Source organism: Antechinus flavipes, chromosome 3, assembly GCF_016432865.1.
Source record: "Antechinus flavipes isolate AdamAnt ecotype Samford, QLD, Australia chromosome 3, AdamAnt_v2, whole genome shotgun sequence".
Lineage (NCBI taxonomy): Eukaryota > Metazoa > Chordata > Mammalia > Dasyuromorphia > Dasyuridae > Antechinus > Antechinus flavipes.
In genome coordinates this window covers 314,943,476-314,957,802 of record NC_067400.1, presented here as the reverse complement: position 1 = coordinate 314,957,802, position 14,327 = coordinate 314,943,476, and the positions used below count along the sequence as shown (strand labels likewise).

Sequence of the window (14,327 nt, the reverse complement as noted above, 5' to 3'; positions counted from 1 at the left end):
CTTCCTATTGGACATAGACATGCTAACCATGATAAGCAATTAAGATATGAGTTTGTAATAAGGAATTTCCAAACATCCTTATTTGGAAAACCAGGAAACCCAGTTAAATCACTATAATTGGTAATCACTTCAATGATAAGGTTTCTTTTTGTTGCTATATTATTTTGTTTTGAGTTGGTCTGGACTTGTAATTTCATTAATATAGGAAATGATCTGTATGAAAAACCATTCTACCAGTCTAGATCCAAAATAGTTCTATAATAGTTTTAGATAGATACTAAGAAACTAAATGAATTCCTCATAGTTACATAACTAGTATGTGTCAGAGGCAGAATTTGAACCCTGGTTTTCTTATGACTTTCTAGCCAAAATGATACATTATTTCCCAATCAGTAAGATAGCCCACAAAAAGCACATGAATTTTTATGTATAATTTTTTTAAAATGCAGGAAAATTTATGCAAAATAAAATACAATTTGAAAAATGACAAAATTTATCAAATATATGGGCATCTATCTATCAAGATCACAAATATAGCTACATAAAGACACTTTTCTTTTTATTTTAATAAAAATGAAGGAAGAACAGAGGAGTTGAAGGGACAGCTCCTGCACATGGATAGGTTGAGCTAATATGATTAAAAGTTTATATTTCCAAAATAAATTTATAGATTTACTGCAAAACTAATCAAAATACTTATAATTTATTTTATAAAATGGAATTTTAAAACTTTTATAGAGAATAAAAGAACAAGACTGCTTAGAGAAAAAAATAACAAAATAAAACTTTATTTCTCAGGTTTCCAAAAAAATAATATAAAGTAGTGAATATCAAAACTGTCTGGTACTTCAAAATTTTTTAAAAAGAAAATGTAATCAGAATCAAAATAAAACATATATTAGAGATGCATATTTGATAAACCTCCCAAATAAAAAAAAACTTGAGAAATAGAAAATCTTTATCCAATAAAAACTTTAGAATAAAATTATATGTCAACATAGGGAAAACCAAAATAAGTATAAATTCTAATCAGATCAGGGACCAAAAATGTTTATAAAGATTAGAAGGGAAAGGAATGCTATATGTGTTGAGAAGATTTATTTTAAGCTATCAAACTAATGGAATTATACATAATTAGATTTGATTATATAAAAATAAAGAATTTTATGTTTAAAAACAAAAAAAGCAATAGGGCCATGTCTCAGTTGTGATTTCACATTCAGTGTGATGGCTCCCTTGGAGCCTAAGAGCCCAGATAAATAATTTCTTTAATAACAACATTCAATATCTTGGGCAGCCAGGGTCACAAATGGCAGTTTTACAACCCAGCAGCTCTTCCCCATTCCTTATCCCTGAAGCAAAGCCAGAGGACCCATCAAAACATCAACAAAGGGTCAGCATGGGTTTCTCATTGATGCTGGTCAGCCCATCCAAAAAAATAAAATTGTGCTGTTTCCAACACATCTAGCTGGTTGGGGTCTGCCCATTTAACCTGTGGCTACTTTCTATCCCACATGCTAGATGCCCCTATGATTGACTGAAAGCTGTTTGGGTTATGACTACTGTCTTGCCAACTAGCATTAAATTATCCTTTCCACTGTTTGACTACAGCTACTATTGGAGTGGGCTCAATATCATTAGGAATTTTCACTATCTCTGGGCTCCCAGTGGCCATAGTCCACTATTTTCCCATTATGCTGAAACTATAAGGTTCTGTCACTATTATTAAAGCTACTACTCAATAGGCCAGGGCACTATTGCTTTCTCCATTATCTTTTACAAAGGTCAATTTAAGTCACCCAGTTTGCACTACTGTCCTGGCCCACAACAGATCAAAAGATGAAAGAATGGGATGGGAGAGAAATTATGGTAAATAACACTGGTGTGTGTGTGTGTTGTGTATGTGTGTGTTTGTATGTATACACTTATTAGAGAAGGAAATAGCAAATCACTTCAGTATCTGTCAAGAAAACCCCAAATGGGGTCATGAAGAGTTAAACACTACTGGAAACTGATAAAACAACAACAAATATATACATATAGATATACATATATGCATATATACAATAAACTATAAAGACATTTTATAAATTTTAGTCTTGGAACCATTTTCTAGTGGATTAATTGCCCAAGGATGTAATTTAACAATTTTTAGAGAATATTCCAAATTGCTAATTATCACTTGAACAATTATTCAAAATCCCTGGTAATCAAAAAATATAAAAGCTGCCTTGAATGCCTCCTTCTAACTATCTAATTGGCAAAGAGAATTTAAAATGACAAATTCAGAGTTGCTGGGCCTGCAGGGAAACAAGCATAACATCACTGTAAATTAATGTAATCTTTTCCTAAAGCAACCAGACAATGGAGTAAGAGTTATAGACTGGATCAAATCTTTTGACTTAATGATCTCAATTAACGGGACTAAATACAAAGGATATTTTTAAAAAGGAAAGACTCTATTCACATCATTGCTGCTTTTATTTTCGATAGCCCCCAAACTGGGAATTAATTAATAATTAGGGAATAACTGAACAAATTTTAGTACCTTTGGGTTATAAAATATCATTAAGCTACAAAAATGGCAAATATGAAGCATATTAATTAAACATGAGAAGTTTTTTTCAAAATGATATTGAACAAAGAAAGCCAAACTAGAACAACATATACATTTCCTGTAACTGTTTGGGATGGGAAAATAAACCCAACAACGAGGTGAAAAGTGATGAAAAGGGTCAATGGAGGATAGGGGTAGAAAGAGCTGTTTAGTTATTATCTCAAAGTTTATATATGTGCATTTATAATTAATTGGAATATAAATATTTTTTCAGTATCACATCTTTAGGGCTGAAAGGGACAGTTGAGGTCACCTAATATAATCTTTTCTTTTTATAGTTGAGGAAACAATTTCTTTTCTTTTCTTTTTTTTTTTAATTTTATTTTATTTAATAATAACTTTGTATTGACAGAATCCATGCCAGGATAATTTTTTTACAACATTATCCCTTGCACTTGCTTATGTTTCGTTTTTTCCCCTCCCTCCTTCCACCCCCCCCCCAAGATGGCAAGCAGTCCTATATATGTTAAATATGTTGCAGTATATCCTAGATACAATACATATTTGCAGAACCGAACAGTTCTCCTGTTGCACAGGGAGAATTGGATTCAGAAGGTAAAAATAACTCGGAAAGAAAATCAAAAATGCAAATAGTTCACATTTATTTCCCAGTGTTCCTTCTTTGGGTGTAGCTGTTTCTGTCCGTCATTTATCCATTGAAACTCAGTTAGGTCTCTTTGTCATAGAAATCCACTTCCATCAGAATACAGAGGAAACAATTTCAAAGAGAAAGTTTAAGATACTTACTCAAGATCAAATCATGGGAACTCTAAGTGGCAGAGCTAAGATTAAAACTCCAATTCTCTAAAACCAGATTAAATGTTCTGGCTACTGTATCAGTAATTTATTGACACTAAATTTGGAATTAAATATTTTATTTGTTATTACCTTATTTTACTTAGAAGCTGCTAGGTAGTGTAGTGTATGGAGTGCTGGACTAGATCTGAATTCAAATCCAGCTGCAGACACTCACTAACTATATGCATTCTCTGGGCAAGTCTTTTCTCCTCTGACTCAAATTCTCTATCTTTAAAAATGGCATAATTTGTCCATTATAATATGCTATAAAACTGTGTGTACCCTTTGATCCAACAATCTCATTGGGATACTTATCCGTATCCCAAAGAGATCAAAAAAAGAGGGAAAAGGACCACATGTGTAAAAATGTTTGTATCAGCCCTTTTTATAGTGGCAAGAAATTGGAAACTGAGTAGATACCCATCAGATGGGGAAATAGCTGAATAAGTTATGATTTATGAATGTAATGGAATATTATTGTTCCATAAGAAATGATGAGCAGGCTGAATTCAGAAAAGCCTGGAAATACTTACATAAACTGAAACTGAGTAAAGTGAACAGAACCAAGAGAACATTGTACACAGCAACAAGATTATGTGATGATCAGTTGTGGCTCTTTTCAACAATGCAGTGATTCAAAGCAATTCCAATAGAGTTGGGATGGAGAAAGCCATCTGCATCCAGAAAGAGAACTGTGGAAACTGAATATGGATCAAAGCATATATTTTCATCTTTTTGTTGTTATTGTTTGTGTGCTTGCTTGCTTTTTTCCCTCTTTTTTATGTTGTTTTTCCTTTTGATCTGATTTTTCTTGTGTAATATGAAACATATGGAGATATATTTAAAAGAATTGCACATATTTAACCTATATCAGATTGCTTGCTGTCTTGGGAGGTGGGGAGTAAAGGAAGAAGGGAGAAAAAATTAGAATGCAAAATTTTACAAAAATGAATGTTGAAAACTATCTTTATGTGTATTTGGGAAAATAAAATACTATTGTATTAAAACCAAAAATGGGCATAATAATGGTACCTATCTTCCAAAGTGGTTATAAGGATAAAATAGAATCAAAGTTATAAAGCATTTTGAAATCCTTAAAATTCTCTCTAATTGCTAGTTGTTATTGTTATCATCATTATCATTATTGTTGCTGTTGTTATTATTTCTTCTAATATTCTACTCCCAAAGTCAGACCTAGTATAAGTGGCCAACATCAAAAAGAGTATACTTCCTAAATGCTCCTATTCCTATTCCTTCAGAGTGCAGCAAACCCAACTAGCCTGTTCCTTCCTTCAGCCTCAAATCCTATTCCTGCACTGCTCATTGCCCTGATGCTATCATTGCCCCTCTCTTTGGATCAGAACTTAATCTACCTTCTGTCCTGGCAATCTGTGCCTTGTGGGATACCTGGAAACAGTGAAGATTCAGTTCCTTTAACCATCCTCTCCACTCTGATGCAAGAGTAAATTCAAACCTAGATTTTCCTATTAGCCATCCTCTTTAGCCCTTCTTTTCTATGTGCCCTCTGGACACTCCCTACATTATGGCCAAGCTATCCTTCCTTCTAAATCTTTTCCTCTTATATTCCTTATATATTTTTTTGGTTGGAGGAGAGGAGGCAATCAGGGTTAAGTTACACAATTAATAAGTGTCAAATATCTGAGGTCACATTTGAACTTAGGTCCTCTTGACTCTAGGACCAGTGCTCTGTTCACTGTGCCACCCAACTGCCCCTATTCCTTAAATTTTCTAGGGCCAGTAAATGCTTGCTCTTCTCAGAAGACACCAGTATTTCTTGTTACCCTTTCCAAGACTGGCTTCTCTTTCTTTGTATTATACCTTCAATCATCACCCTCATGTAAAAAGTCCATGTGTCATCCTTATTTCCCAGTTTGACTTTTAGACTCTCCATTCATCATCCTCCTCCACCTCCACGTCCTCCACCATCACACAACAACCACCTCACCTCCTTTAAAGTTTCTCTCTCTCCTACCCAGATCTTTGTTGCTGTCACCTATGTGCTCCTAGTTCATTTTTCTTCCTCCCCATTAAGTTCAGAATGCAGCTGGCTTATAGTCTATTTCACTACCTCAGCCTCCCATTCCTTTTAAATATTCTTGTCTCTTCATTCCTAGGTCTTCTCAATTCCCACAATCTCTTTCTTCAGTCTACCTGAACAACTCAGGAATACTCATACTTTATTCCTTTCATCAGGGAAACTGGGAGGGACCTCAGAGGTGGCCATTGAATCAAATTCCTCATTTTAAAAAGGGAAAACTGAGGTTGAGAAAAATTAGATGAATTACCCAGGGCCACACATCTAATAGTGTTCTAGACAGAATTCAAACTCAGACCTTTCTGACTCTAAGAATAGCACTCTGTTTACTGTACCAACCTTCTGCTTCACCTCACTCTTCCACAGTACGATCCACCAAATGAAGTTGTCCCAGGTATTGGAATTCCTAATTAAGACTTTGGCTAGTACTCTAGACTCTTAAAGGCTCTGCCAACAGTCCCCAAATTCTGGCAATTGCTCTCAAGTTATAAAGATTTTAAATACAGGCATCAGTGACTTAGAGTACATCTCCTCTCAGACTAACTTAACTCATTGTAGAGGTCAACTCCCACACAGTATATTGACAACCAGATTAACATTTTTTTTTCCAGATAATAATTCATGAAACCATAAACAGTGTGGGGGTTGCATTCATTTGTAGATGGACTGCCCATACCACTGAGATCACATATCCTTCAAGTATTGAAGTAATCTTGTGATTAATTAATATTAATGAAATCTCCTGACTCCAGGCATTTTCATAGTTGAGGAAACTAATGTAGTGAAGACAAGACATAGCAGGGATATGATAATGTTCTTCAATTATTTAATGTACTGTCACCTGGAAGTAAGAAAAGAGAAGAAAGAAGAAAAAGAAGAAAGGAAAAAAAAAGGAAGGAAGGGAGAAAGGCAATGAAAGGAGAGAGAGAAAGGAGGGAAAGAAGGAATAAAAAGGAGGGAGAAAGAAAAGAAAGAAAGGAGGGAAGGATGGGAAAGGAAAAGAAGAAAAAAGGAAATAAATATTTTAATAATCATTTCTAGTTTCTCACACCAATCCTAGGAGGTTTATGCTATTATTATCCCCATTTTGTAATAAACAATAGTTAAATGATTTGCCCAGCACATATCTAGAAATTGTCTGAGTTGGATTTGAACTCAGGTCTTCCCAGTGTTTCCTATCCACTGTATTCCTCTCTCCAATTGTAGCTCTTTATTTTCCTCAGTTATATAGAATTCCAGGTTTAGAAACTCTCTTTGTTGAAAGTGTTTGGTATTATATCATTGCCTAGGAATACTGAGAGGTTAAGTACCTATGTTCACATAGCCAATCTCTGCCAGAGGCAAGATGTGAAGGAAGGTATACCAGCTCCAATGCTGGCCTTTAGCTCATTATTCAATACAGCATCTCTCCACATAATTAAGACTATGCAAAATTAGAATGGGCTTCTAACAAGCAATAGTTAGTTGTTCATGACTGGGTACATTCAAGTGTTTGGATAAAAAGAAAAAAAAAGAAAATTATAAATGATGCTTGGGTGAAAAAAAAATTAGATTCTTGGTGTGATTTTATATAGATAGATAGATTTTAAAAATGAATGTTTTTAAGTACATAGTTTAAAAAATCAACCCAAAAATGCAGCCACAATTAAGATAATTATTTCATTAAGCTGAAAATTTTTTTCACTAAATTATTTCATTAAAATTTTAAAGTTTTATTAAAGCTTTATTCTTTACTTTGTATATTTGGCTTTGGATACCTGTGGAGAGTGTTATAAAATTTATAATAAGAAAGCTCTTCTGACTCATTACTTTCCTCATCTTCTCCCTTCTACTTACAGGTCAGACTGTCCCTACTATGTGTTGGAAGTTCCCTAATGTTTGGCCCCATCCTGGGGAAGAGCTGGAGATTGTACAAGGTTTTTACCCAGCGGGTCCCAGACAAGAGAGTGGTGAGTCACTACTAAATTCATTCTGCTTTGTTGCAGAGCAAATTTCTTTTTAGTTTCCATTAATGAGAAGAAGATGGAGAAGCCTTCTTCATATTAATCTTGGCATCTGGCCTGTTACCAAAATAAACAAGGCTTTCCAGAGGCAACATGCTGGTCACTATGCAGCTATGGGCTGAATGGCTTTGTTCCAAAGGGCTGTTAGTGGTGGGTTCCATGACTCACTAACAATAATCCCTGATGAATTTGCCACCTAAGCTCTAGGACTGCTGTGGAGAGAGAGGAAGTGTGGTGCAATGGAAAGAATGTTGACGTTAGATAGGTTCAAATCTAGACTCGTCCAAATCCTCCTTCTTTGACTTTGGATAAGTCATATTACCTTAATGAATGTTTCCTCAACTGTAAAATGAGGTCCCTTCCAGTTCTAAATCTAAGTTCCTGTTTGTTGCACAAGTGTGAGGATTGTCATAGTGGTACTTTGAACACATCTCCATTTAGGAGAGTTTTTATGCCTGGATATGGTCCCTGTAGCATTGCAATAATCCCTGGTTAGATGTCTCATCCTTATCCTAGTTGGTTTGAGAACATGGTTCCAACCTCAATACGCATTTTTTTTAACTTAAAAAAGTCAAAGGATTGTAGATTTAGAGCTGGAAAGAACTTTGGAGACCATCAAGTCCAACTCTCTTCCCATTTGACAGATGTGGAAATGAGGCAGAGAAGCTAGGTAACTCTTGATTATGTATATGTGTGTGTTTATATATATATATATATATATACACACAGGAGAAAGAGGGGCAACAGAGATAGTATATTTGATGATGATGGTGGTGATGATCATGATACCGAAAAACTATTGTGAATATTTTGCATTTACTTTCACTATTAATTGGCAGATGGGAAAGTTCTCCCAAGGAGAAGTTTATTCAAAGGGCTCATGTTGATCTAGCTCATGGTACATGTATAATCAATAAGGACCTTGGACTTCATATGTTGCAGATTATTAAAGACCTACAATTGCTTGGACTGGTAGCAGTGCTGGTGATAGTTGATGTTATCCTGCTTGTTACATGGGTATTATCTGATCCTATCCAGTGTCTTCAGATTCTCCGCTTTACAGTGAGGGTAAGGAATCAGATTTCCTGGGAAACCTCTTCTCTGAGCTGAACTGGGTTGAGTAAAAGCCATTGTTCTGTCAGCATCCCATAGGAAATAAAAATAGCCAAAAGAAAGTCTAAAAATGTAAGGGAATAAAGTGGAAAGGAAGGAAAGAAGAGAAAGGATACTGCCAAGAAGATTGCATGATAAACAAAATGGGTACCAACTGTTTTCCTTGTATCAATTACTGTGACAGCCTCTGAACCTTGCTGCTATATTTCTTTCTGCTCTTCAAGAAATAGGCCTGCAAGACATTAGAAGTTAAGGGGTATGAGGATGAATAAATGAAAAAAAAAAAGAATGAATGGGCTTGTATTAAGTGCTTGCCATGTGTCAAGCATTGTCCTAGGATTAGAAGCACTAACTCTTTGTGTCTCTCTTAGATGACAGAGAGAGACATCACCTGTTCCGTGACCAAGACATACTTTTGTGCTTCCCTTTACTCTGATCTCTGGATTGTTCTCATTTTGGGATATAAGGTTGGTAACTATAACTCTGTGGAATACAGAACAGCTGTCAGATACTATGAATCATTTTAGGCAGTGTTCTGTGCATTTCAAGTTAAATAGCTCGCTCTGTGGAGCTATTCTATCCAACAAAAGTGAAATCTAATTTTTTTAGTAAGACATTCACTATAGTTAATGCCTCTTACTTTTCCTGAGGGAATTGCTAAGATTTAGATCTCTTAGTTTATCAGTGAGTGTATATGTGTGTCTATATATGTATGTATATAAATATATATGTGTATGTAGATATATAAAAAGCATGTGAATGTTGTGTATGTGTATATAGATAGCTATATTTATGCATATTCTCAAAACGTAACATTTTAAAGGCCATTTTAAAGGCCAAAGAATAAAGTTGGTTTTCTTTATGTTGCCATTATTTCCATATGCAAATAAATGAATATGCAAAGTATATGTGATTTTATCAGTTTGGGAAACACCTAGCATATGAAGTCCACAAAAATTAAAAACAGTCACTAACTTAGTAAACATATCCAAGAGAGTTACTTGAGGCTCAAAGAAGTTAAATATTCTATTAGCAAATATCTGGAGCAAGATTTGAATCCATGTCTTTCTGATCCTAAATCCAGCATGCAATTTATTATATCAAAATGTCTCTATTCTTTCTAAATGTTAATTAATAATAAAAAACAACAATAACTAATATTTAAGCATTTCTCATTACAAAGCATTATCCCATTTACTCAATGAGGTAGGCAGGACAAAGTTCATAGAATCATAGACTCAAAGCAGCAAGAGACCTCTGAGGAAGTCAAGTCCGACCCTATACTTTACAAATGGGGCAATTGAGCCCCCAAGGGAGAGATGGTGTAATTTACCCAAGATCACATAGATAATAAAGTAGCAGAGAAATGGAACCTGGCATCTCTTATTCCAAATCCATTGGGTTATTGTTGCCATTTAATGTTTGATACACCTGGTTTACAATATGTGTCCCTGACCAGGATTATTCTTTTTAAACACCAAACAATAGTCGAGGGTTTTCTGTGACTTCTCACCTGGGGGTCATGGCTTGGAGATTTTGCACATCAATAAAAGACTATTATCAGGCTTCAGAGAAGATCCAGGTTTCTTGCAGTTCTAACCTTATTCTTACATCCATTTTGCAAAGAAAAATAATTTGCCCAAGGTCATATCAACTCTGCTCCAAAGCATCTTGTTACATAGAGCTTAAATAATATTAACCTACATCACTGAAGATAGGGGGGGGAAATTTAAAAATCATTGCTGATTTTTCAAATACTTAGAAAATTAAGATCAACATTTTTATATGGTATTTTAACAACAACAAAATTAATCCTCATCAAAGCCATGTGTACTGTTGTTTCCATATCAGAGGAACTAGATTCAAATTCTGATTTTTTTCACTTTATTACACTTACCCTCTCTGAGGCAGCTTAGTAGAGGAGAGAAAAGACAAAGCAGTCACAGGTCCTAGAGTCAGGAAGAACTGAGTTCAAAGATGGTCTCAAACACATACCAACTGTATGACCCTGGCCAAGTTACCTGATGTCTGCCACATTTTATTCAACTATAAAAGGGGAAAATAACAACAGCTAGGTAGCATAGTAGATAGAGCACTGGGCTCTGAGTCAGGAAAACTCATCTTGAATTTAAATCTCACTTCAATACTTAATTGCTAAATATTTTATACCAAGGTTTTCTTTTTCTTTTCTTTCTTTGGGGGGCGGGGGGTAGAATGACAGAGGGGGAGATAAAAAAGTAAAGGTATGGGGAGGGAAAGAAAAGTAAGAAAATAGTATCTTGAGGCATTTTTACAATACACAAAAAGGGAATAGAAGAAATGCAGACAAACACAACAGCTTTGAAGAAAATGTGTCGAATTTGTTGCATGTATGGAGAAAGAGTCAAACTGTATTTGGTACCAAGTGACAGTTAGCTGTAAAATCCCCTTTTTCTGATCAGCTTTGTTTGCAGGGTCTGCTCATCTTATCTGATATAAAAGTATAAAATATACTTTTAATAAAATAAAAGCAAAACAGGGAAATCAATAGGTACCTCCAATGGAGGACTGTTGTGAGTCCCGAGTAAGATAATAGGTATAAAGTACTTTACAAACATTTTTAAAATTATAGTAATTTCCATTTATAATAGTGCTTCAAAGGTATGTAAAGTGTTTTCCTCCCAACAATCCCTTGATGTAGTGTGCATTTATATTCCCATTTTAAAGATGAGAAAACTGACACTGAGAGAGTTTAAGTGGCTTAGCCAGATAGTAAGGAACTACATACTCATTATAATTAGAAGGGGATTTTAAGGCCCCAGGTACCCCCTAGATGTTTATTCTACTAGTCTCTCACAATGCTGTCTTTCCCCTATATTATCCAAAATTAGACTCACTCCTTGAGATTACAGCCATTCTCAGCTGAAGGCACATGTGAAAACCAATATGTCAGACCTCAGTTCAAGTCAACTCACTTCAACTTTGATTCTTGATCTCCTCAGCTGTCGTGTCTCATCAACACCCCCTAGTTGAAGAAATTCCATAACCACCACCCTAGTTCAGTCCTTCAATACTCTTCACCTAGATTATTGCACTAGCCTCCTAACTGATCTCTCTGCCTCAAGTCTTTCCTCACTACAATCTATCCATTACAGCTACCAAAATGATTTTCTAGAGTGCCGGTATAATCATGTTCTCAATAAACTCCAGTGGCTCTCTAGTGACATTATGTTCAAATATTATTTCATCTTCTTCTATTTCTATTTTATACAAGATTTATACTGAGCATAATAGATTTAGAACTAAAGAAACTAAGAAGATCATCAGAGTCAATCTCTTCATTTTACAGATAGGGAAACTAAGGCATGGGAAGAAGAAATGATGTGCTCAGAGTCATATGTCCAATGAGTGTCTGAATCAGAATTCAAATCCAAGTCTTCCTTTAAGTTCAAGGTTCTATTAACTGTTATCAGACTGCCTCTTTGTACAATTTTACATGTGTGTAAAATAAATAATTCACTATATGCCTCTTGGGATGTGCACTCAAAGTATGTTTACTAATGGAATACATGATCAAATACATTTGGAAACATCAGCTCAAAATCACCACCACTTAACCCCAAACCATTGCTCTTAAAAATTTCCCAGTGACTTTGGACTCCTGCTCCTGCAGAAAGTTTTGCCTTGTCTGGACCCTGATCTAGTGGTTCCCTATCTCAGTCTTATAACTTCTTGATTCAGAACTGATTGATGTAAAGATCTCATTGTACTTGACTTTCAATTAAATCTTTCATATCACCCTGTTTAGACTGCTTCTTTCCCTCAACTCAATCTCTTATTTCACACTTTTACTTGTGTAATTTTTCCTTCCATTAAATGCTAAATTCCTAAAGAACAATGTCTGTGCCATGTTTTAGAAACTTTGGAACTTAGCACAGTAGCTTCAATTCCATTTAACAAACACTATTAGGTACTTGTCTTATATAAGACACTGTTTCGGGTACTGTGGTTACACAAAGATGAGAAACAGAACCTGACATCAAGGAGATTACATTCTATTAGAGGGATTAATTCTATCTCTTTTTGAAAGGCAATTGGGGTTAAGTGACTTACCCAGGATCACACAGCTAAGAAGTAGTAAGTGTCAGAGGCCATATTTGAACTCAAGTCCTCTTGATTCCTTTGCTAGTGTTCTCCCATTGCATCATTTAGCTGCCCCTGAGGTAATAATTTTATTATATTATTCAGTCATGTCCAATTCTTTATGATTCCATTTGGGGTTTTCTTGGCAAAGATACTGGAGTGATTTGCTACTTCCTTCTCCAGCTCATTTTACTAAGAGGCAAAGAGGGTTAAGTGACTTGCCCAGTGTCATATAGCTACTAAGTATCTGAAGCTGGATTTGAACTCATGAAGATATCATCTTTCCTACTTCAGGCCTGATGTTGCATCTATTGCATCACCTAGCTGGCTCTACTTCTAGTATACAGATAAGCAAGTCGAAAATAATTTGAGAAGATGCCAGCAAATGAAGGAAGGCTACCTGTGCCACCTGAGCTTGAAGGAAGAAAAAGGAATTTAAAAAATAAAAATGTGACCCTGGGCAAGTCACTTAATCCCAATTGCCTCAGCAAAAAAAAATGAAAGTGTCCATTAGGCATTCTGGAACAGCCTGTTCAATGATAGAGATAAGAAATTGAATTTTGAGTTTAGAGAACATCAAATAGGTCAATTTTAGATGAAATGCAAAATATGTAGAAATATGAAATAAATTTGGAAAGAGAAAATGGAAGTAGATTGTGAAAGATCTGAAATGCCAAAGAAAAAAGGAGTATGTTTTATCTAGCATTATTGAAACTACCTGACCTGTACTTTAGAAATGTTCATTTTGTAGCCACATGGAAGATGAACTGAAGAAAGGAAAAATGGGGGCAGGAAGACTAACCTGGATCCTGCTATAATAATTTAAGCAAGTGATGATAAAAGATTGAATTTATGGATGACCCATGCTTGGGAGGCAAGATGTGGGTGATGATCTAGCAAGGAAGGACAAGAAGGAGAGAGTACACAAGTAGAAAGAAAACCATGAGCCTTGCACAATAATATGTGCTTCATCCATGTTTAGTGAATAATCATTGATTGAATGAAGATTGAATAATGTCAATCTAACTGAAATAGATTGTAAAGATGGACGGAAACATAAAGACCATCTAGTTTAATCTCTTCATTTTGTAAATAAGGAAACTGAGGCGCAAATAGAATGAAAAAAACTGCCCTAAGATCACATAGTAAAGTTTTCTGAGTTGAAACTAAGATCCTGGTCTCCTGAACCCAAGTCCAGTGTACCCTTCCACTCATGCCAGGCTTCTTCATTCCCTTAATAATTCCTATATTAGAGGTTTTGTTTTCATTTTAGTGAATTAAATAGTTCCATGTTTAAAAGCAAAGAACAAAAGAAAAAGAGCCAATTATTAGAAAACAAACTGAGCCTGAGTTTAGGACCTGCTGGAGCATTTTGAAGACTTCTCATATGTCCCCTCCTCATTTTTTTCTGCCTCCTTCTCCACACACATTTATACTTCAGGTTTGTATTTATAAAAGATTGCATGGCAACTAGACTTGTAGCCCCCCAGGCTTAGAGGATGAGAAATGGCTTGCACAAGACTGCATTGTTGGAGATCTTGGCACTATGTCTTAGAAGGTGCTTAAACTGTCCATGATAATCTAACCCCTGAGCAGCAGGTATTGGTAACCCTGGGCA

The 14,327-nt window shown here is 35.3% G+C and overlaps 1 protein-coding gene across 2 annotated transcripts in view; it reads left to right on the top strand.

Moving 5' to 3' along the window:
- The window catches only part of GPR156 (G protein-coupled receptor 156), an 81,944-nt gene that overhangs the window by 46,378 nt on the left and 21,239 nt on the right, over window positions 1–14,327 (top strand). The window contains exons 4-6 of one of the 2 annotated variants that reach the window (XM_051985359.1): window positions 7,310–7,420; window positions 8,417–8,536; window positions 8,959–9,054. In XM_051985359.1, the coding sequence (XP_051841319.1) occupies window positions 7,310–7,420; window positions 8,417–8,536; window positions 8,959–9,054 (327 nt within the window). Of the gene's footprint in view, window positions 1–7,309; window positions 7,421–8,416; window positions 8,543–8,958; window positions 9,055–14,327 lie in introns of both variants that reach the window. The other variant, XM_051985358.1, reaches the window with a different exon arrangement.